General features: G+C 35.6%; 1 protein-coding gene and 1 long non-coding RNA gene across 7 annotated transcripts in view; one reads left to right on the forward strand and one right to left on the reverse strand.

Moving 5' to 3' along the window:
- LOC115232355 (tubulin polyglutamylase ttll6-like) overlaps positions 1-24,825 on the reverse strand; it is a 497,092-nt gene that overhangs the window by 139,371 nt on the left and 332,896 nt on the right. For all 6 annotated transcript variants that reach the window (XM_036513235.1, XM_036513233.1, XM_036513224.1 and 3 more), the window contains 2 exons: positions 18,409-18,565; positions 356-499 (listed from right to left, as the gene is read on the reverse strand). In XM_036513235.1, coding sequence (XP_036369128.1) covers positions 356-499; positions 18,409-18,565 — 301 coding nt within the window. The remainder of the gene's footprint in view (positions 1-355; positions 500-18,408; positions 18,566-24,825) is intronic.
- Positions 316-16,132, forward strand: LOC118767885. The gene is made up of 5 exons (XR_005003792.1): positions 316-325; positions 5,359-5,366; positions 9,084-9,091; positions 13,768-13,770; positions 15,969-16,132. It is a non-coding gene; the product is annotated as an uncharacterized LOC118767885 (long non-coding RNA).

Consider the following 24,825-nt stretch of genomic DNA (forward strand, 5'->3'; position numbering starts at 1 on the left):
AGAAACCATTGAGAAATTTTGATTAGTTCTAGTAGATCTAAAGGAATGACCAAAATTAAAAGAATTACCAAGTCAGCTCTGGCCAAACAAACTTAAGATCAAAGCAGCCAAGCTATGACTATCCTATGTTTGCAAATTCGCTTAGTGGTCATACTAGAAGAATGCAAGTTAAGCTTCAACCAAACATGACAACTGCTCCAGTACACTGTTGACTTCCACAAACTTTTACCAAACTGTCTTAAAAATAGGTGGACATAGCAGATTATTCAATCCTGCTTGATAAAAAGATTTCATTTATTCTACATTGGAAAAAAAATATGATGAAGTAAAAAGAATGAAGTACAATAGAACTTACAATGTTACTGGTATTAGGTTCACAATATCTGCAGGTGGCAAACCGTGTGAGACCGTCTTTAAAGACAAATATCCGGAGAGGATCACAGGATGTTAGAAGGACATATATGCGGAAATCAAACTTGAATCCGTCAATTAAAAATGGCTTTAAAGAAAGACAGAAAGAAAAATGAATGCAATAATCATAAGAAAATACACCTTACTAAGTAGGTTATAACAGACTTCATAAAGAAAGTTATAGTATACTTTAAAAAGAAAATTATAATACACCATGTCACAAAATACTTCAAAATACACTTTGGAAAGATGGTGGTCATAGTATGCTTTAACTTTTTAGCATTTATCCAGCTCATTATGTTCAACCTGCTTTATGTTCAAAACGGCCAGATCTGGCCTTGCACACATACCCTACAATGCCATTCTAAAAATAAACAATTACATCACCAAAGTCTCACAGCTACGATATTATGCATTATTAATTCAAATCAATGTGAATAAATATACTTTACATTTAACAGAATAATTTGAATGCTAAAGGGTTAAAAACAAGATTATAGTATTTTTTTTAAAAAGAAAACTATAGCACACTGTAAAAAGATTACAATTCATTTTAGAAAGACTGAAGTACATTTTGAAATTAAGAATGAAAAAAGATTACATAACACTTTAAAAAGAAGGGAATAATATAATTTAAAATGGATGCTGCAGCACCCTTTAATAAGAAGGCTTAAAAAGAAAGCCGTAACAGTACAAGTAATATTCGTAGCCACTTTAACATGGCTGTCCATTTGAGTGGACTCTACTGCAATTTTTTAACTCCAATGTCCTTTTGAGGTTAAAAAATTGCAGTAGAGTCCACTCGAATGGACAGCCATGTTAAAGTGGCTATGAATATTACTTGTCAGTACAACTACTGTGTTGATCTCTTAGAGAGAGATTTTAGAACTAGCATTTTTGCTTGTTGCATAACAGAACACTTTAAAAAGAAGCTTTTTATGAAGACCATGAAGGTTAAAAAATTGTTATATTACACTTGTAGTGAATACTCAAGAGAAATTCCTCTCTCCATTCTATTATAATACATGCTTTCAAATGCAGCAGGTAACAGCTAACCTTTGGCCACTATTCGGACCCTGTTCTATCCACTACTCTGATTAGTTGGTATTGACGCAACAGAGCAAGAGACAAATTGTGCCAATAACAACCAATCAGAGTTACCTGCTGCATTTGAAAGCATATCTATATATATAAAGCTGAAGTTGTCTGTGTGTATGTGGCAGGTTTGGTAGCCTTCAACTAACACAAGATCCTGTGGCATAAGGTGACCAAAATTGAGAGTATGATAGAAGAAGGCTTGCTCTTCATTCCGTACAAGAAAAAATTCAAATTGGACCATGTTAACACCAAAAATTATGAAAATCCCTATTTTTTACGATTTTTTGACTGCTGTGTCGCCATTTTTCGGTGTATTTCAACCAGAAAAATGTTCACTTAAAGAGAATAACAAGCTACATAATGCAAAATTTTTACTTTTCAAAAATTCTAATTCTAAAGAGTCGAAACAAACCCAAGCAACACTGGGTGATACTGCTAGTATTATAATGAAGGGGAGAGAAGGATTTCACTTGAGTGTTTGCTACACATTCTTACAGAAATGTTGTAAAACACTTTAGAAAAACCTGTAGTACATCATAAAAAGAGGGTTATAGTACATTTCATAAAGAAGGCTGGAGAACACTTTGACAAGAACAGTATATAAGATTTTTAAAGAAATATTGTAGCTTGCTTTCTCATTGTTGGTTTTTTTTAAAAAAACAGGGAAAATTAATGCAAACAATGTCATGTCATAAAGCATTTTGGCAAAAGAAATCTTTGTTGTCCTTAACATGAGTGAAATACTCAATCATGTCTGTTATATCTTGGTGCAAATGTTTCTCCTTCAATATATTCTATTAACTTGGCTGCATATCAGGGTTTGGCGCATCTCAACACTTTTATTTTTCTGTGCATCAACAGCTTTATTGAAGTTATCTGCCAATGCACATGCACACACATACATATGCACACACACACACACACACACATTCACACCTACACAGGGATACACCTATGCACACAAAATACATACAGGCACACACACACACATACACATGTACACAAGCATACACCCACACACATATGCAAACACACATACAAGCGTGCGCGCACACACACACACACAAACATACATACAAGCATACAATCATGCAAACATACACACAAGCATACACTCATACAGAGGCGTACACCCACACACACAAACACACTTACAAGTGCACAGACACATACATATTACATACAACCACACGCACACATATACACAAGCATACACCCACACAAGTGAAAACACACATACAAATGCACACACATACACAATCATACACCCACACACATGCAAGCAGACATACAAGCATACATACACACACACACACACACACACAAAAGCATATGATGTTGATGAGTTCTAAGGAAGCTGCCAATTAATCACCTGCTTGATTAACCCCAGATCAACCATTATTGAACAAACCTACATTCAAAGCATTCCTGCCATGACCATCTCACCCTGAATTCAAGCTATGCACAATCAAGACTACATTACACATTTGCCCTTCGCTTTTAATAAATGGCTTGGTATAATCTTGAGGGAAATTTGACTGTTATTTTTAGCTGGTAAAGTGACTTCATAGAGACTTCCCAGGTGTCATTTCAGACAGCAATATTGGTCTTGTTACAACTGTTGTTATGACAATGATGATGGCGATGACAACGATGACGAAGACGATGATGATGATGATGATGATGATGATGATGATGATGATGATGCTGATGATGATGATGATGATGACGATGATGATGACAGAGCGAGTGAGGGAGGTAGTATGGCTGGGAAGAAGTAGCTAAGCTGAGAGCAGGAAGGATATTTATGTGGTTGATATTGATAGCAGCATCTGCAGTAATATTCAATGACATGCAATTATGATAGACATTAAAGTGTCAGTATTCATATAAATATAAATATTTATATAGAGATAGCAAAGAAATAAATAAATAGATAAAATAGGTTGTGTGAATGGCTGGCTGGCTGGCTGGATGAATAGATGGATAGATGTATGTATATATATATGAGTATGTGTGTGTGTGTGTGATTTTATACACACACATATACATGTAGACAGAGAGGCAGGAAAGAGAGTGATAGAGAGATAAATAGATAAATATACAGATAATCAGTTAGTTTGACACACACAATATAATATATATATATATATATCTAGACATGGAATGAGGTAGTGAAGCATGACCTTCGAACATTGGGCCTCACAGAGGCAAAGGCAGGAGGCTGAGACCTTTGGAGATATGCTGTGATTGAGAAGACTGAGCAACTGAAGTGAGATTGCAGCCATGCATGTGTGGCCCAGTTAAGAGTACCCCTTATGAATTGGGCATTATGATATACTTGAGAAGACCTGTTGAGTCAAGTAAAACCAATATTATGGCTGTGGCTAGTGCCCCCTGATTGGCTTCTGTGCCGGTGGCACGGAAGGAGCAACATCCATATGCGGTTGATGCCAGGTTAGCTTGACTGGCTCCTGTGCCAGTGGCACATAATGAATGTAGCAGATGCCAGTATCCCTTGATTGGCCCCCATGCCGGTGACACGTAAAAAGCACTATCCGAATGTGATCAATGCCAGGCCTGCATGACTGACTCCTGTGCCAGAGGCACATAAAATGCACCCACTACACTCTTGGAGTGGTTGGCATTAGGAAGGGCATCTAGCTGTAGAAACATTGCCAGATCTGATTGGATCCTGGTGCAGCTGCTGGCTCTTCAGACCTCAGTCAAACAGTTCAACCCATGCCAGCATGGAAAACAGACATCAAACGATGATGATTATGACGATGATGATGATATATATACTCTTTTACTTGTTTCAGTCATTTGACTGCGGCCATGCTGAAGCACCGCCTTTAATCGAGCAAATCGACCCCAGGACTTATTTTATCTGTCTCTTTTGCCGAACCGCTAAGTAACGGGGACATAAACACACCAGCATCAGTTGTCAAGCAATGCTAGGGGGACAAACACAGACACACAAACACATACACACACACATATATATATACATATATACGACAGGCTTCTTTCAGTTTCTGTCTACCAAATCCACTCACAAGGCTTTGGTCGGCCCGAGGCTATAGTAGAAGACACTTACCCAAGGTGCCACGCAGTGGGACTGAACCCGGAACCATGTGGTTGGTAAACAAGCTACTTACCACACAGCCACTCCTGCACCTATACATACATATATATATGTATGTATATAAATCAATATTTCACTTAGGCATAGCAAGACTAATAACCTGGTGTAGAACTCTATATATATATGGTCTAGAATACAATGTTATATGAGTACAGAGTAGTAATAGAAAACAAAGACATGACACCAAAACAAACAAATGTTTATAATGAACTTCATTCGCTTGCAGCTGTTTCTACCATAAGATGTGGTGGACTCTTAGTTGAGTACCAGGATAACATCCTATATCTGCATCAGAGCCTTGAATATGAAGTACACTTTATTTGGGAATGTTACATTTTTAAAACATACAGACATTATACCCAAATAAAGTGTACTTCATGTTCAAGGCTCTGATGCAGATATAGGATGTCATACTGGTACTCAACTAAGAGTCCACCATATCTTATGGCAGAAACAGCTATAAAAAAATGTAGTACATTACAAACATTTGGTTTTTCAAGTCTTTGTTTCATATATATATACATATATATATATATATATATATATATATATATATATATATATATATATACAGTTGCAGCCAAAATGTTCAGAACGGCATTGTTTTCGTCAGAAAAGTAGGTATAAGCTTTTATCAAAGTTGTTTTATATTCTATAATTTTCACAGACAATAAATACGATATTATTTGTTATTGTCTGAGATTTTGGTGTAATTTGAGAGGATAAAACAAAAGTTATGGATGATTTAGTGATTTACTGCAAAACCCATGGCGGCCAAAATGATCAGAACGGTTGCTTTTACTCCATGTTTTAGTATATTTAACTGGCAAACTCTAATGTTTTGAATTTGTTTACATGACGGTTCGTTTACTAAACATTAGTAAGAATATCTGCAGTGTACTTTGTTAATATAATGCCACTTACTCCGTTACCAATTCGTCAGCAGATTATTAAGCTTCGAAAGAAGGATAATTTAAGTATTGGGTCTATTGCAAAGATTGTTAACAAGTCAAAAAGTGTTGTTCACGGTATTCTTAAGGTCTACAATGATTGTGGTTCGTGTGAAGCTAGAAAGTCTACAGGTAGGCCAAGAAAAACGACCAAGAGAGAAGAACGTGCTATGGTAAAGTTGGTTAAAAAGGACAGATTTAAAACTGCTGCTGCTGTTTCTCGGGAAATGAGCATTGTACTGAAGAAAACTTTATCTCGAAAAACTGTGTCTTGTCGTTTAGTTGAACATGACCTACAAGCAAGAGCACCTGCAGCGAAGCCACTGATCAGCTCCAAGAATAAAAAGTGTCGTCTTACCTTTGCAACTGAACATGTGTTGTGGTCTCAAGAAAAATGGCAAACGTTGCATTTCAGTGATGAATCTAAGTTTATGTTATTTGGCTCAGATGGGAAAAGGTACGTTCGTCGAAAAGTAGGTGAAAAATTGTCACCTAAATGCCTTAAGGCTAGTGTTAAATTCGGTGGAAGAAGTGTCATGGTTTGGCGGATGATATCTGGAGATGGTGTGGGCCCTTTGGTGCAATTAAATGGAAAGGTAAATGCAGGAGTTTATAAACAACTTGTAAAAGATCATGCCTTGCCTGTGCTGAGAAATTCAACCAAGCGACCACCCATAATCATGCAGGACAATGCCCCATGTCACAAGGCTAAGGTGGTCATGAACTTCCTCAAGGCTGAAAAGGTTATTGTTATGGATTGGCCAGCTCAAAGCCCAGATCTCAATCCTATTGAAAATGTGTGGAATATTCTAGGAGAACATTCAAAAGCCAGAAATCCTAAAACAACCGAGCAATTATGGGATGCCCTTCAGGAAGAATGGAATAAGATCACCCAGCAAGAAATTGAAAATTTAATTTCCTCATGCAGTCGAAGATGTCAAAGTGTGATTGAAGCTAAACGGCTTCACACTAAATATTAAATAATTCCAGTATTCTCTGTCATTTTTTATTATTTTGTTATTTTTTCAACCGTTCTGATCATTTTGGCCGCCATGGGTTTTGCAGTAAATCACTAAATCATCCATAACTTTTGTATTATCCTCTTAAATTACACCAAAATCTCAGACAATAACAATTAATATTGCCTGTGAAAATTATAGAATATAAAACAACTTTGATAAAAACTTATACCTACTTTTCTGACGAAAACAATGCCGTTCTGAACATTTTGGCTGCAACTGTATATATATGTATGTATACATGCATGTATGTATGTATGTATGTATGTATGTATGTATGTATGTATGTATGTATGTATGTATGTATGCATGTATGATATCTTAGTATGGAGTGATCATCTGGTCAGAATGAAGGATTCAAGGATGCCCAAACAACTCTTTTACGGAGAGTTAGCTAAAGTAGAACGACCTCCACATAAACCAAAAAAGAGGTATAAGGACTTGCTGAAGGCATCCTTAAGAGATACTTGCATCTCTCCTGACACATGGGAAGGCATAGCTATTGATCGTAGCAGGTGGAGAAGGATTGTGCATGAGGGGACAGCCACTTTTGAGAAATCTCGTGTTGCACATGAGAAAGTAAGGAGGGATGTTAGGAAGGGCATCGCTGTTACACTTCCAGAAGGGAAGGGTCTTCCTTTGATGCTGACATACAATGTCTGTGCAAGACCCTGCCTAAGTAAAGCTGGACTCAAGAGTCATCTTTGTAGTCATAAAACGAGACAGCTGAGTGACAACCTGGCCACTGGTGGTGGTGTAATACACCATACTAATCATATCTGTCGGGCATGTGGAAGAGAGTGTAATTCGGCAGGAGGACTTAAATGACATGCAAAGCTACAAGAAGCCCAGTTACAACTACAGCCAGCTGTTACCAGTAAAGGTTTTAGGTGCCAATTTTGTACAAGATATTGTAGATCTTTAGCTGGGTTAAAAAGTCACATTCGATCACAGCACCAGTAACAGTTAAGCTTCGTGCAATGGCCATACTCGATAACGAGGGGGCAGCCATAATATCTTAGTAACAGGAAATTACAGGGTAACTCAAGGCCCGAGAGTTTTGAGCATTAGTACTTACAAACTATGATAAGTGCCAATGCATGAAACTCTCAGCCTTTGAGTCACTTTGTAACTTGTCCTTTATATATATATAAAGATGGAAGTGGAAATAGCACAGAAATAAATCTAAGACATTTCAATTTAAGAAGGAATTTAATAAAATAATTTTTAAAATTATATAAAGAAAATATTACCGGTTTTACTGATGAAACTTGTTTTATCAATTATCAGTAAAAATTTATAAAAATTTGAAGCAAAACCAGTTTATCTTCTGTCTGGGAGTCAAAAACATGTCTGGAGAGTTTTCGTTGATGTCTTCTTTAAATATAGTTTGGTATAGAATTCAAAGTGTAAGAGAGTATGAGAGGGAGTTGTTTATTGTCTAAAAGAAATCTTTGTGGGTTACTGCCAAGGGAGTGGTTTAAAAGCATTTATTGAATGGATTTTGTGTCCACCTGTGTGTGTGTGTGTGTGTGTGTATTGTGTTGAATGTCCTTTCAGTATATTTGGAATGTGACCAGATGTGCGTTGATGGGTGTGTATGTTGTGATGAATGTCATGTTGAAGAAAGAATTAGGATTTTCCTTTGGGTCAGATGTATTTTTTTTGAGTGTCTCCACCTGTGTCTATGTGTGTGGTCACCAGCTGTGTGTATGTGTGTGTGTATGTGTGTGAGTGTGTTTTCTTGCAATGTTTTCTTTTGTGTGTATGTGTGTGTTTGTGTGTGGGTGTATATTTGTTTGTGTTTGTGTGTGTGTCTTTGTGATGTTTTATGTGGTGTATGTGTGTATGTATTTGTGTGTGAGTGTTTGTGTGTGTATTTTTGCAATGTTTTCTTTTGCATGTATCTGTGTTTATGTGTGTGTGTGCAGAGGTGTGAGTGCGTTTGTGTGTCTATGCAGAGGTGCATGTGTGTTTTTGTGAGTTGTTTTTTGTTATGTTTTCTTTTGTATGTGTGTGTATGTACATGTATGTTTGTGTGTGTGTGTTTGTGCATGTGTGTGCTTGTGAGTTATTTTTTGTGATGTTTTCTTTTGTGTGTATGTGTGTGGGTGTTTGTGTGTGTGTATGTTTGTGTGTGTGTGTGTGCATGCATATATATATATATATATATATATATATATATATATATCATCATCATCATCATCGTTTAGCGTCCGTTTTCCATGCTAGCATGGGTTGGACGGTTCTACTGGGGTCTGTGAAGCCAGAAGGCTTCATCAGGCCCAGTATATATATATATATATTGGAAAGAAGATTTAAGAATTGATGGGAAGTATTTTTCAAATATGTATAAAATTGTTTTTAAGTGTCTGTTCTTATTTCATGGTTGGTAGCGGTTGGGTTTATATTTAATTGCGGTTTATTCTTGTTAATAAATTGCCTTTCTTTATTTAGTCTTTGTTGTTGGTTGAAAGAATCAGAGCACTTGTAGAGGGGAAAATTTTGAAATTTGGTAAATCCATTCCTGCACAGGTTGCAAACTGGCTGCTTAAAGGAATTTTCCTTGTGCATTTGTCTTGGATCTGTTGTTGATGGGTCGTCATTCTGTTGCGTAACGATCGGACCGTCTGACCTCTGTAATTATGTTGGCAACCATTGCATGTAATTATGTAGATCATGTTTTTTATGTTGCAGGTGAGATTGGACTTGACTTTGAAGGTTTAGCTATCTTTGAATTTAAAGTTTGGTCCCTCAGTTAGGTAACAGACATTCATCCCAACATACACACCCATCAACACACATCTGGTCACATTTGAAACATATTGAAAGGACATTCAACACAATAGACACACACTCACACACAGGTGGACATAAAATCCATTCAATAAATGCTTTCAAGTCACTCCCTTGGCAGGAACCCACAAAGATGTCTTTTAGGCAATGACTGTAACACTGGCCTATGCCAGTGTAGCATAACTTGGCCCATTTAAGAGTACCTTTCAATCATTGGGCAATAAACTGTGTTTTAGAAGACCTGTTGAGTCAAGTGAAATCATGGTTGTGGCCAATGCCAGTACTGCCTGAGTGGCTCCTGTGCCAGTGTCAAGTAAAAAGCACCAATTGAGCGTGGTCATTGGCAGTGTCACCTGACTGGCTCCTGTGCCAGTGACACATAAAAAGCACCATTCAAGTGCAGTAGATGCCAGTATCACCTGACTGGCCTTTGTGCCAGTGGCTTGTAAAAAGCACCCACTACATTCTTGGAGTGGTTGGTGTTAGGAAGGGCATCCAGCAGCAGAAACTTTTCCAGATCAGATTGGAGCATGGTACAGCCTTCTGGCTTGCCAGTCTTCAGTCAAACTGCCCAACCCAAGCCAGCATGGAAAGTAGACGTTAAATGATGATGATGATGATGATGATGATGAATAGACAACTACACCCCCTCTCTTACTCTCTAGCACTTTGAACTCTACACCAAACTATATTTAAAGAAGACTTAATAAAAATTCTCTAGACAAGTTTGTGACCCACAGACAGAAGATAAACTGTTTTTACTTCAAATTTTTATAAATTTTTACACGTATTTGGTAAGATGAAATTCATCATTCAATCTGGTAATATTTTCTTTATATAATCTAAAAAATCATTTTATTAAATTTCTTCTTAAATTGAAATGTATTAGATTTACTTCTGTGCTATTTCCACCTCCATCTTTTATGTATAAAAATTTGATTTGTACAGATCTCTAATTTTTTTCAATGGAGTGGTTGGCGTTAGGAAGGGCATCCAGCTGTAGAAACATTGCCAGATTAGACTGGAGCCTGGTGCAGCCTTCTGGCTTCCCAGAACCCCGGTCGAACCGTCCAACCCATGCTAGCATGGAGAACGGACGTTAAACGATGATGATGATGATGATGATGATATATATGTTAGAAGAAATGAGGTACTCAGAAATCTGGATGGTTTTATATTTACACATATTTATTAATATTTCTGAGTACCTCATTTCTTCTAATATATAATACCTGTACATCATCTCCAAACCTTCTATTATATATATATATATATATATATATATATATATATACACACATATATATATATATATATATAATATATATATATATACATATATGTGGAGGCGCATGGCTTAGTGGTTAGGGTGACAGCATCATGATCGTAAGATTGTGGTTTTGATTCTTGGACCAGGCGACACGTTTCTTGAGCAAAACACTTCATTTCGCGTTGCTCCAGTCCACGCAGCTGGTAAAAATGATTAACCCTGTGATGGACTGGCGTCCTGTCCAGCTGGGGAACACATACGCCATTGAAACCAGGAAACTGGACCCATGAGCCTGGCTAGGCTTTAAAAGGGTGCATTTATTTATTATACATATATATGTGTGTGTGTGTATGTGTGTGTGTATAAGCCGGTGCTCCGGCATGGCCACAGTCAAATGACTGAAACAACTAAAAGTATAAAAGAATAACAGACAGTCAGATAGATAGATAGATATTACATAGTTTGCTGACTCAATTAACTTAATATGATCAAGTATTTCATCAAGCCATACTCTTAAATGCTTCAACTCTTGGCAAAAATATGTACTAATGCTCTTCATTTCCCCCATCTATTATTTAAGAAGTTATATAATACAACGGTGTAACAACATAAATCACTATATACGTATGAAATCACTTGATAATAGAGGAAACTTGCACCATGTCATGCTACAGCGCACTTTTTTCCCACTTATCCCTTGAGCCTTTCTGTGGAAATTAGCTAACCTTCACCTGTTTGATTGTGCAGTCATGCATGTAATTTGCAAATGGTCTGACTTGTATAATAGAAAGCAAAAAGATAACTAATACACTTGCTGCTTTCTATTACAATAAGTTTGGTGATGGGCAAAAAAATATGAGCTGATGGAAATATAGCAAAATTTGCTAACCATCTATTTAGGTAAAAGTTTTCGATGCAAATAATGGCAACATTGGCTTGAGGTAAATGAAAAATAACTAAAATAAATAAAGAATACTAATATCATTTTAAATACGGTTCTAATTGAGAACTTTTAAAAATAATTTGACGTTGAAGTTAATAATTAGCTGTTATTTTAATGACTTTTTTTAACCTTTTAAACTTTCTCTCTGAGTTGAAACCCCCCAAAGAATATTCCACTGGAAAATTAATGAGCCAATAAGAAAGTTTCTTTGTGGTCGTTTGACCTTCTTGAAATAACGGTTGAATTTGTCCAGAACATAGGCACAGACATAGCTGTGTTGTTAAAAAGCTTGCTTCCAAGTCATGTGTTGTTGGGTCTCATGCCAATGGATAGCACCATAGGCTGACTAAAGATTTGGAGTGGATTCAGTAGACAAAAGCTGAAAGAAGCCAATTGTAAATATATATACATATATGTGTGTGTGTGTGTGTGTAAGATATATATATATATATATATATATATATATATTGATGGGTTTCTTACTTTAATATTTACTCTAATATTCTACATATGGTCCCTTGAGGGTCCATATAAGATGTTTGGGGGTCCACACAAGAAAAGAGTAAATTGAAGATCCACAATAGTATTTTAAGGGCCCCTGCAAAAATTTTGCTTTAGATGTATGTACTGGTACATATTGCAAGAAACAGCTAGGTTTCTTATTCTAACATTTTACATATGGTCCCTCAGGGTTCATATAAGATTTTTGGGGATCAACGCAACAAAATAGTAAACTGGGGATCCACAATAGTATCCTAAGAGCCCCTGAAATAATTTTACTTCAGATGTATGTACAGCAAGAAACAGCTAGGTTTCTTTCTTTAACATTTTACACATGGCTCCTGAGAGTTCATATGAAACTTTTTGGGGTCAATGCAGCAAAATAGTAAATTGGGGATCCACAATAATATTTTAAGGGCCCCTGAAAAATTTTGCTTTAGATTTATGTATTGGTATATATTGCAAGAAACAGATAGGTTTCTGTCTCTGACATTTTACATAGTTCAACCTTCACAAGATGAGTGAAAAGCAAAATGGGAATTTTGAAAGAAGTTCCTATAAATCTAGTTTTCAATCATCAAATAGCTACGGGGGTCCACCAGAATAAAACAGTAATCAAAGGGGTCTATATATAAAAAAAGGTTTTGAACCCCTGATCTAAAAGATAATTTTTCCATTCCATTTATGCATTTTTGATCTACAACTTGGTGGAGCTTGGCATGATGATGTAAAATTATCTATGCTATTGTAATCTATGTGTTCAAACTGACCAACCGCAGGTTAGTTAGAGTGCTCCTGTAGTCAGCAATAATTAGCAATTAGTGATAATTATGGCACCTTGGTAGAGTTTGAACACAGAATGAGAAAAACCAAAACAGAAATTGCAAGGAATTTTGTTCAATGCTCTATAAATTCTACAAAATCTATCAATGATATTTAATTTATCAACCTCCTGCAATGATAAAAGGCCAAGTTGACCATCATGAGATTTGAAGTCAGATCACAGGGACTTGGAATAAATAATGTTAAGTCACTGTATCAAATACTCTAATGGTTTTGCTAATTAACTTCCTTAGTTTTAATTTAGTGATGAGGAAATATATAAAGTTTTGTAAGATATGAGAACTGACTAAAGCCAACTATTTTATATCTAGTACTTTAGCATTCAGGTTACTCTGTAAATGTAATGTTTGTTGTTTATTCCCATTGTTTCAAATTAATCCTGCATTATCTCACAGCTCTGAGATTTTTATGATGTGATTGTTTATTTTAGAATGACATTGTAGGATAAGTATGAAAGGACAGATCTGGCTTGTTTGAACATAAAACAGGGAGGATATTAAGACCTGATGTGGCCAGTTTAAATGCTAAAGGGCCAAGGTAAAAAGTACACAAGGGATGACAAGAAGATGTTAGAGAATAGACCGTATATCTTGACAACATTAACTAGGTTGAAGGTGGTGAGCTGGCAGAAGTGTTACCATGCCAAGCAAAATGCTTAATGACATTTCATCTATAAGTACCAGTTGAATACTAGGGTCATTATAATCAATATTCCCCCTCATCCGAAATTGCTGGCTTTGTGCTAATATTTGAAACCAATCTTAACTAGGTTGTATAGAGGAAAACAGAGGGTAAAATTCTAAATAGTAGATTTCCTTAAAGGCTAGAGATACCTTTTAAAAATAAAAAATCAGCAAGACTACAGCTGTAAATTTCCAGATAAACATCAACTGAATCTATCTTAAAAGTTTGAAAAGTCTGTTATGACTAGGGGCTTTTCTCTCCTCTATCCTCTCTTCTGACTACCTGGTTGCAAGATAAACCCAAATTAGGTATGAGAGCTGTTGAGATATGATGGCAGTGAGATAATTTCTGTGTTCACATAGTTATTTCCAACATCAAAAACATTGCTACAAGAATTTTTAGCATTACACACATGAGTAAGAAACATTCTTATAAAATCTAGCATCTAGTTTCCCCATGGATCTTTCTGGTCGCTATTAGAGATTTCATATTTTTTTCACTTTTTGTTCTAACTGTTTTCAAATTTGGTATACCAGTTTAGTTTTGCATGTTAATTATGAAAATGAAATTCACTTTTGACATTGATTAATAAATAATAATACTAATAGCTTTTAAAGTTTGCAAATTTTGGGTAATTTTAGCCAATGGATAGCCCCCATTATATACATGGCTTTAAATCTCACATTAGTGTATGTTTCTATAGAAACAAGCAAAGATGTAGTCTGCCCTGTTTGCATTGTAACAAGGATGCTGTACAAGCATGACTGTGACATTTTTGCCATCACAACCACCACCACCACAAATTTTGATGGAAATCATTTTGTGACAGAAGTTATCACACAGAAAATGCCAGTTCCTGATCCCTCTTTTCTGATTGGCTAAAAATTATTCAGCTTTGAATCACTGTAACATTTTCCTAATTTTTTTTTCTGGAATAAAGGAATCTCAAATTCAGCGTGAAAATTACATCAGTACACCAAATTTAAAAATTTTTTCTGAATTCTAAAATTCTCAAATTTTTTCTTAATTTTAAAATTCTCAAATTTATGATTGCAACTAAAAAGATCCCTTTTATCTAGTAGCTGCTAAATCTCTATTATCACATCCTATCATCTTCAAAAAACAAAGAACACCACTTGGATAATATAGGCTTGCAGGCCTAAAAGGGAAGAAAAATAAAGTAGGAGGATGTTACTGGCTAGAATACCTTTAATCATAAATCTGCTTCATTAAGTCTGACTTGATGTTAAGAAATAATATTACAATAGTTAACAAACCAATTAAGAAAACTCTAAATGATTGCTCAATTGGTTGGAAATAGCAATCAAATAAACTTTATATCACACACTACAATCTTCAAAAAAGAGGACACTTTGAATAATGTAGTCTCAGATTTAAAAAAAAAAAAATGGTAAAAAAAATAAATAACACGATGTTTCACCATCATCATCATCATCATCATTTAACGTCCATTTTCCATGCTGGCATGGGTTGGACGGTTTGACTCAGGTCTGGAAAGCCAGCAGCTGCACCAGGCTCCAATCTGATCTGGCAATGTTTCTCCAGCTGGATGCCCTTCCTAACGCCAGCCACTCGAAAGTGTAGTGGATGCTTTTTATGTGCCACCAGCACAGGAGCCAGTCAGACGGCCCAGGCACTGACCATGTTTGGATAGTGCTTTTTACATGCCACTGGCATGGGAGCCAGTCAAGCGAACCTGGAATCGACCATGTTCGGATGGTGCATTTTATGTGCCACCGGCATGGGAGCCAGTCAGGGGGCACTGGCCATAGCTACGATTTTGGTTTGGTAGAAATATCTTTGAACAGAATTCTTCTTGGCTGGAGCTGATCTTAAGCTAAATAATAACAACAGCAACAATAATCTAGTAAATAATGCCAAAAGACTTTTAGTCTTTTTAGAAGAGAATTTGGTGTTGCTACTCTTCATTTTTGAATTCATTAAAGGCAGAACGTAAATAAACTTTTCAGATATAAACATTTTTTTCAAGTTGTTTTGTGATTCTTCAAAGAGCTATTATCAGTTAAATAAATAAACAAATTAAAATCATAAAGAAAGTTAATCTAGAAACAGAATTTATCTTGGAGCAGATCTAATCTGGAGTTGAGTCTGATGTCAAATTGACTATCAGAAGAATTTTAACTTAAAATCAGCTACAACTCGGCTGCAGTATAATGAAATTATAAATATAATAAGATATTGAGACTACCTGAAGCCCACAAACATAAAGGTCATTAATTCATATACCCTCTCCTGTTAATTTATTTATTCAGTGAAAATTCAGATTGTGTTTAATTATTCAGGTACTGAGAGGAATTTTTCTTACTATATACAGTATACTTCATGTATTGAATATTCATTTGATTGTTATTCATATTATACAGTGTGTTAATTATGGATGGGTATTATGGTATATTCATGCAAATGGGGCTTCTTTTTTTTTTTTTTTGAATGAGAAGACACACAAACACAGACACAGCCAGACAGATAGACAGACACACACATACATATGCACATGCACACACACCTCCCTTTGTTTCAGCTGATATTGCCTGGAAAAGTATAGGACAAGAAAAGTTGAAGCTTAAAAATATTATGGTTGAAATTGTAATTTAAATCTAAATAAGATGCCTTTTGGGCTGGCTTTCGATAAAAAAAAATGGGGAAAACATAAAATAAGAACCTAGTGTTCACTTAAGCAGCATGTTGGTAATGTTAATGTGGTTAAATTTAAATTTGAAGGACTATTTTGCTTCCCTCATTAATATGCACGTCTAACTGTGAATATATCCAATAGTTTATGCTGAAACTGAGGAAGATAAATTAAATGATATGCCTTTATGTTTTCCATAAGACTTGACTTATAAGTCAAGTTTTATGGAAAACATAAATATTGAGGGTGTAAGTTTCTGGGTACCAAGAGGCCAAGAATATAAGATGTCCAGAGCTTCATGAGGATAGAGTTTGAATCCTTTGTCTTTTGTGGTGGGATAATTTTTTTTTTTTTTCATTTTTCAGTGTAGAAACATAGACCTCATTAAAACCACCACACCATTTAAATCTCATTATTTCTTAACTGGCAGGATATTATTGCCAATATGATTTTTACTAGGCAAGTTAAAGTACATCCTAGTCACTCTTCCCAACTAAATGAGTTCATATTCCTATATGCCCAAATGTCAGCTCAGCGAGAGGTTGTTAAAAAAAATGAGAGTATGGTAACTAAAAATATTTAAATTTTGAAGGACAGGCTACAATTCCATTATGAGTGTTTCAACACTCTTTTCATCATCCTCCATGTTTTATAATATTTCATAGAGTGTAAATATAGGAAGTTCCAAGGAGAATTTCCCTCATGGAGGAATCAAAAACTAAAGAGGGTATATTTTTACATTTGTTGTTTTTTTGTTTCTTTCAAATCATCATCATCGTCGTCATCATTTAAACAGACAGTAATTGATGATGATGGTGATGATGACAATGATGATGATGATGTTTGTGATGATTTGAAAGAAACAAAAAAAAACTTTCTTTAAAATTTCAATTCCAACTTCAGCTGCAAGTTTTTAAGCTTCTACTTCTTGTTCTGTGCTTTTTTCCAGGTTCCTACACCTGCATTTTCCTGCTAGTCCACTCTTTTTACATGTAATATTTTTTTTTTACTGCCAAAATAAAAGTAACTGTTCATGAGACAAAGCTCAAAACGAAATTTTATGGATGTCCATTTGTTTAGAAACTTTACAAGCAATTAACCAACAATTTTCATGCAACACAACAACATGCAATTTCAGAATGTAACTATTGTCTGTTGACACAGACAGTCGTGCAATCTTAGGATCATGTTCAACGGATGTTCTTCTCTTTCTTTTTTGAAATAATGGTGCCATCCATGATACATGTCAATGGTTCACACAATGGTTTATAGGTTTCTTGCAACATTACTCCTTTACTCTTTTACTTCTTTCAGTCATTTGACTGTGGCCATGCTGGAGCATCACCTTTTAGTCGGACAAATCGACTCCAGGACTTATTCTTTGTAAGCCTAGTACTTATTCTATCGGTCTCTTTTGCCAAACCGCTAAGTTACGGGCACGTAAACACACCAGCATCGGTTGTCAAGCGATGCTGTGGAGACAAACACAGATACACACACACACATATATACATATACATATATACAACGGGCTTCTTTCAGTTTCTGTCTACCAAATCTACTCACAAGGCATTGGTCGGCCTGAGGCTATAGTAGAAGACACTTGCCCAAGGTGTCACACAGAGGGACTGAACCCAGAACCATGTGGTTGGTAAGCAAGCTACTTACCACACAGCCACTCCTGCACATTATTTCTTATTTCTTTATTATCCATAAGGGGCTAAATATAGAGGGGACAAACAAGGACAAACATCAACCGCAGTGTGTAACTGGTACTTAATTTATCGATCCCGAAAGGATGAAAAGCAAAGTTGACCTTAGTGGAATTTGAACTCAGATCATAATGGCAGATGAAATACCACTAAGCATTTAGTCCAGCATGCTAACATTTCTGCCATGGAGCTTTAGGTGTTTTCACTCTGTAAACACACACAATTGAAACCGCGATCCTCTAACTGCAAGTCCGCTGCCCTAACCACTAGGCCATTGCGCCTCAACATGACCCCTTATACATTACTGTAATACATATCTTTTAGTATTTAACTGTTTGGTTATCCTAATAGTAGCTTACCTTTGATATATACAGCTGACATATCATGTGTTCATTGGCTTTAATGTCTTTGATGCTTTTTGTCACCCATATTCCTTTGCCCTGGCAACCAGATTCAGGCTTGAGTATGTAAGTTTTGTTCTTCTTTTGACGTACAAAAGCCTGGAAATCTCCATAGCTGAAAGATAAACACATAAGCATTTAAAGTCATGGTAGCACACATACAGACATATAAAATAACAGATACTGTTTCTTCACTATATTGGTTTCAAATTTTGACACAAGGCCAGCAATTTTGGGAAGGGGTTAAGTTGATTACATCAACCCCAGTGCTCAACTGGTACTTATTTTATCAGCCTTGAGAGGATGAAAGGCAAAGTCAACCTTTGTGGAATTTGAAGTCAGAAAATTAAGATGGACAAAATACTGCTAAACATTTGGCCCAGCATGCTAACCATTCTACCAGCTTGTCGCCTTGCTTCATTATATCAACTTTACTTTTATTACCTATTTGCTTTTAACAAACATATATACAGATTCTGATTATTACACAAACATTTGTATACATCCTGCTGTGCTTACCTTGGATCGTAGGGCGACCTGCTGTGCTTGAGGAGACCTATTGAGTCAAGTACATCAACGTCAAAATAAAAATCAAATGGAAATTGTAGTTGTGATACCCGTGCCAGTGGCACATGTAAAGCACCATCCAAATGTGGCCGATGCCAGTGCCACCTTGACTGGCTTCTGTGCTGGTGGCATGTAAAAAGCACCAACCAATTGTGGCTGTTGCCAGCCTCCCCTGGCCCCTTGTGCCGGTGGCACGTAAAAAGCAGCCACTATGGAGTGGTTGGCATTAGAAAGGGCATCCAGCTGTAGAAACACTGCCATATCAGACTGGAGCCTGGTGCAGCTTCCTGGCTTCCCAGACCCCGGTCCAACCGTCCAACCCATGCTAGCATGGAAAACAGACGTTAAACAATGATGATGATGATGATGATGATGATGACATTTGGCTCATTTGCATTCACACATGTGTATGTATCCAGGGATGCTTGTCACCATGCAACAAACAAAATGCTTGTCTGCTTATATCTTACTTACTTAAACCCTTCACATCTAAAGAGGCATAAGGCACCAAAGAGTTTTCTCCAATGATTTTCACTCTGGGCTGTCTTTTCAGCTTCTTTCCAGTTGGATCCCTCTTTTTTAGATCTGCCTCTGTATCCTACCTCATATGTTACCCTACTCAGTGACTTTACTTAACCTTTTAACATATAATATAGCCATATCCATCACAATCCCAAATATTCTACCTGTTTTATGTTCAAAGCTAACCAGATCTGGCCTCTCACACCAACCCTACAACATCATTCTAAAAATGAACAGTTACGTCACCAAAATCTCATAGCTACAAGATAATTCATTATTAATTCAAAACTATGTGAATAAATAAGCATTAATTTTGACAGGAAAATCTGAATGCTAAAGGTTTAAATATCTTTTGAATGAGTGGTGCAACTTTCATTTGGCTAATGTTGATTGAATCAGCCTGGACAGGATTAAATAAGATTGGGTGGGATTAAATCAAACTGAATGGAACTAAACCAGATTGGATCAAACTGGATTAGAGCAGGTCAGGCACTACAATTGTAACACTTCGAATTTTATTATTATTCTGTCACCAATAAATAAGCTAAAAAGAAATAGCAGATTCTTGGGGACAACATATATTTGATTTTGAACTAATTGACTTGTTCAAACATAGCAATGGTGAAGTTACGTGAGGTAAATTTTTTTGAAGGTGTAGTTGTGTGTTTCTGAGTGTTTGTGTGTTGTTGTGTGTGTGTATGTGTGTGTGTAAAGTGTTTGTATTTGTGTTGTAATTTGTGTATGTGCATGAATTTGTGCATATGTACAATTGTATGTAATACCTGGTCATTATGTGCATATGTGTACAGTTGTAAGCATTCTTTTCAGTATATATATATATGCATCTGTGTTTATGTGTGTGTGTATGTGAGATTCTAATGCAGTGGTTCTCAACAGGGGTCCGCTAAAGGTCTGTAGAAGATTTTTTGGGGTCCATGCAACAAAATTGTAAATTGGGGATTCACAATAGTATTTTAAGGGCCCCTGAAAAGATTTTGCTTTCGATGTATATATTGGTATGTATTGCAAGAAACAACTACATTTCTTTCTCTAACATTTTACATAATTCAACCGAAACAAGCTAATGTGTGAGAAGCAAAATATTAATTCTGAAACAAGTTTTTATAAAGCTAGTTTTTAAACATCAAAAGGCCTAGGGGATTCATAAATAAAAAAATTGTTGAGAACCCTTGTTCTAATGAATCAAATCTTTATACATGTTTCTTTGTATGTACTTTATGCCTGAGTATATGTACTTCAGTATGTATGAGGTCATACCAAATGTACGGAAATGTTCTGTGGAACAAGCTCATTGTAGTTCTGGCTTCCATTGCTAGAAGCCACTTGATGCAACCTTCAGGCATCAGTCTGCTGACCAGCATTGTCCAGTGAAGTCATACTGTCACATGGAGAATCTTTGTTTTGCAGTGTTTCTCCCCTGTTCATTGATTTTTGCAATGGCTAAAACAAAGGAACAGCATGCTTCCATAAAATTCTGTTTACTGCTGGGGGAAAGAGCAGCTGTAATAGTTGTCATGCTTCAAACAGCATACAAGGCCACTGCCATAGGTAAAGGCACAAGCTTACAAGTGGTTTCCATGCTTTAGGAATGGTCACTTGTCTCTTGTGGACCAACCACATTCAGAGTGACCATAGGCCTCCTGAATGAATAAAAACATCATGCATCATGAAAATTCATGAACTGATCTTGGAAGACCATCACTGAACAATCAATGAACTTGTTGATATGAATGAAGTATCCTGGAGCTCCTGCCAATGAAATTTGAGAGAGGAATTGTGCATGGAAAAAGTTGCAGCAAAAATTTGTGCCTCACTTGCTCATGGAAGATCAAAAGCGGTCATGGTAGAATGCATGTCATGAACTGAAAGAACAAGTGGAAGTTGATCCAGACCTTTTTTTCGAAGGTCGGCACCGGTGGCGAAAGCTGGGGCTATGGAATTTGTAGATATAGAGGAGGTGAAGAAAAAACGATGAAAGCATTGAAAGGCATCACTTAGCAAGCATTCCAGCACTACTTCCAACAGTAGAAAACACTTCTGGACCAATGCATTGCTTTAAATGGAGAATACTTTTACTGACATGACAGCCAGTGTTAGTGTGTTTATGCCCCTGAAACTTAGCAATTCGACAAAATGAGACCAATAGAATAAGTACCAGGCTTAAAAAAATTAAACACTGTACTTGATTCATTCTACTAAAATTTCTTCATAGAGATGCCCCAGCATGGTCGCAGTTTAATGACTGAAACAAATAAAAGATAAAAGATAAAAAATATATATATGTATATCATGATACCATTAATTCTATCAGGATTTTCAATTGCATAATTTTCAATCCAGTATTTTGGATTTTATTAATTGTAAAATTATTCCCAAGACCCCTGGCAATCTACTTCAGAATGGGCAGAATTCTATAGCATTACAACAGTTTAAATTGAAAATGAGATGGTGAAGGTCTTGAAATGTCAGTTTAATGGATTTAGGAGTATCATGGATGCAAAACAAAAATAAAGAATCTATAAGGGAATACATATGTATGCATGTATGTATGTATGTGTGTGTGTATGTATGTATACATATATTCGTGTATATGTATGCATGTGTGTACACATAAACTCATGTATGTATATATGTATGTATGTACATGTTTGTATGTATTTATGTATGTATGTATGCATGTCTGTATGAATGCATGTATTTATGTATGTATATGTATGTATGTATGTATGTATGTATGTATGTATGTATGTATGTATGTATGCATGTCTGTATGAACGTATGTATTTATGTATGTATATGTATGTATGTATGCAAATGTATGCATGTGTATATATATATATATATATATATTATATATATATATATATGTGGGTATGAATATGTATATATGCATATAAGCTCTCTCTGTATGTGTGTGTGTAGGTACTGACATTTTAGCATAATTTGCCCTTAAACAAGTATTAGTAGAAAAATCTAACAACATTTAGTGCAACAGAAAACTCTGTCTAGTTCATTATAAAATCTGAATAAAAAAAACTAACTAAATCTTTCACTTATCTTTTCCTCAATTCAAGTATTTTTGTGTTGTTGAAAAAAAATTATCACAGTTCACTTTGGATTATGCCACAAATATGAAGATTTCTCAAAAATTTTCATATAATTTTCATTAAATTCATTAATGTTTAGTTTTTTTCTGAATCAATAAAATTGTTCCTAGGTTTTCTTTTGTTGGTGGTCCATGACTTACAATATTATGCAAAACATTATGTTGTTTCCAGAGAGATAAGCTGAAGTGTATTTAGTGATAGCAAATTTTAATATTTGAGATGGCAGTCTCCTACTTGATCTTCGAGTAACTTATTTAAGCTACAAGTGTAATACATGAATTGCAAGTATAATATTTGAGCTGTAAGTATATTTGAGTTTCAAATAAAATACTGATAGTGTAAGTGTAAAACTTGAACTGCGAATATAATAATTGAGCTGCAAGCATAACACTTGAGCTCTCTGTGCTATATTTGAGCTGCAACCATAACAATGGATCAAGTATAATACTTGATCTGCAAGCATAATACTTGAGTTGCAACTATGATACTTACACTGCAAGTATATAGAAGTCTAACACTTGAGCTGCAAGTATTATATTTGAGCTATAAGCATATGTGCTGCATGGGACTAGCGTGTCAAAGAATAGACCCAACATTTCCTTTGCAAGCAGTAAAAGGTGACTAAAAGAAGTTGAGGTAGGATTTGTTCTCTGATCTCATGTAACCATAGCCAGTAACGAGTATCCAGACCCATGGGTCAGAAGGTTGTTACCTGAGTGGTGCAAGTGTGTCATCTGACAGGGGTAAGGAATCAAATGGTGGTTACAGCTCATTCCCCCATACTACTACTACTACTACTACTACTACTACTACTACTGCTGCTGCTGCTGCTGCTGCTGCTACCGTTGCTGCTGCTACTGTATGCATAATACTGGAGCAGCAGTTATAATACTTGAGCTACAAGTTCAATATTTGATCTGGAAGTATAATACTTAAGCTTCAAGCACAATATTTGAGTTTCAAATATAAGACTCATGTTGCAAGAATAGAAAGTTCATTGCAAGTATTATATTTGAGCAGAAAGTATAAAACTTGAGCTGAAAATATATTATACTTGAGCTACAAATATTTGAGTTTCATGTATAAGACTTGTGTTGCAAGAATAGAATGTTAACTTCAAGTATCATATTTGAGCTGCAAGTGTGGCACTTGAGCTTCAAGTACAATATTTGAGCTTGAAAAAACATATTTGATCTTTATGTATAATATTTCTGTTGCAAGTATAAAGCTTGAGCTGAAAGTGTGATGCTTGAACTATGAAAATAACACTTGTATTGAAAGCATAATATTTGAGCCGCAGGTATAACTTGAGTTGCAATTATAATACATGATCGACAAGATAATTTCTTGATCTATAAATTCAAAACTTGATCTGCAAATTCAATATTTGGTTCAAAAGCCTAATACTTGATCCAAAAATATATACTTGATCCAGAATTTCAAGCACTTGCCTCACAAGTTCACTACTTGGCCTGCTAAATGTAATACTTGATCCCCTAATTCAATACTTGATCTATGAGTCTAATACTTGATCCACAAGTTCAAAACTTGAACTAGGTCATGTGACTATATAATCAAACAGAACTGATTCATATATACATGGTGTCCATAAAGTTATGATACAGTTTGGCTGAAAACAACTCTATGATACAGTTGCTGAGGCAAATGTAAGACTCCCAAAGAAATCAATTCACCATGGTAGTTTAGAAATTGATACCAAATGAACATCACTATATAAAATACTTACAAAACTCAATATGAAACCTTATATTCTATGCCTAATTCACAGACTTCTGGAGGATGATCCTGATCGTAGGTCTCAATTTTGCAAGTCAAGGAAGCCAAGTTTGTAAGTCAGAGGAAGCCAAGAAGTATTGAAGATCTTCAGCAGTTCATTATTGATGCATTTGCTAACCTCGATCCAGACTTGTATACCAAAGTTTATCACAATGTGCTTTCACATCAAGAATACATTGAAGCTAATGACTTTCAATTTGAACATTTAATCATAACTGTAGTAAATGAAATTGATTGCCAATATTGTTACAATATTTTCTGATGTAATACATATATTTTCTGAAAATCATTTTAGTCTAACCATGATAGTTCTTTATTACAAATAACCGTATAGTATCTTTATGGACACCCTATATAAGAA

Source organism: Octopus sinensis, linkage group LG2, assembly GCF_006345805.1.
Source record: "Octopus sinensis linkage group LG2, ASM634580v1, whole genome shotgun sequence".
Taxonomy (NCBI): domain Eukaryota; kingdom Metazoa; phylum Mollusca; class Cephalopoda; order Octopoda; family Octopodidae; genus Octopus; species Octopus sinensis.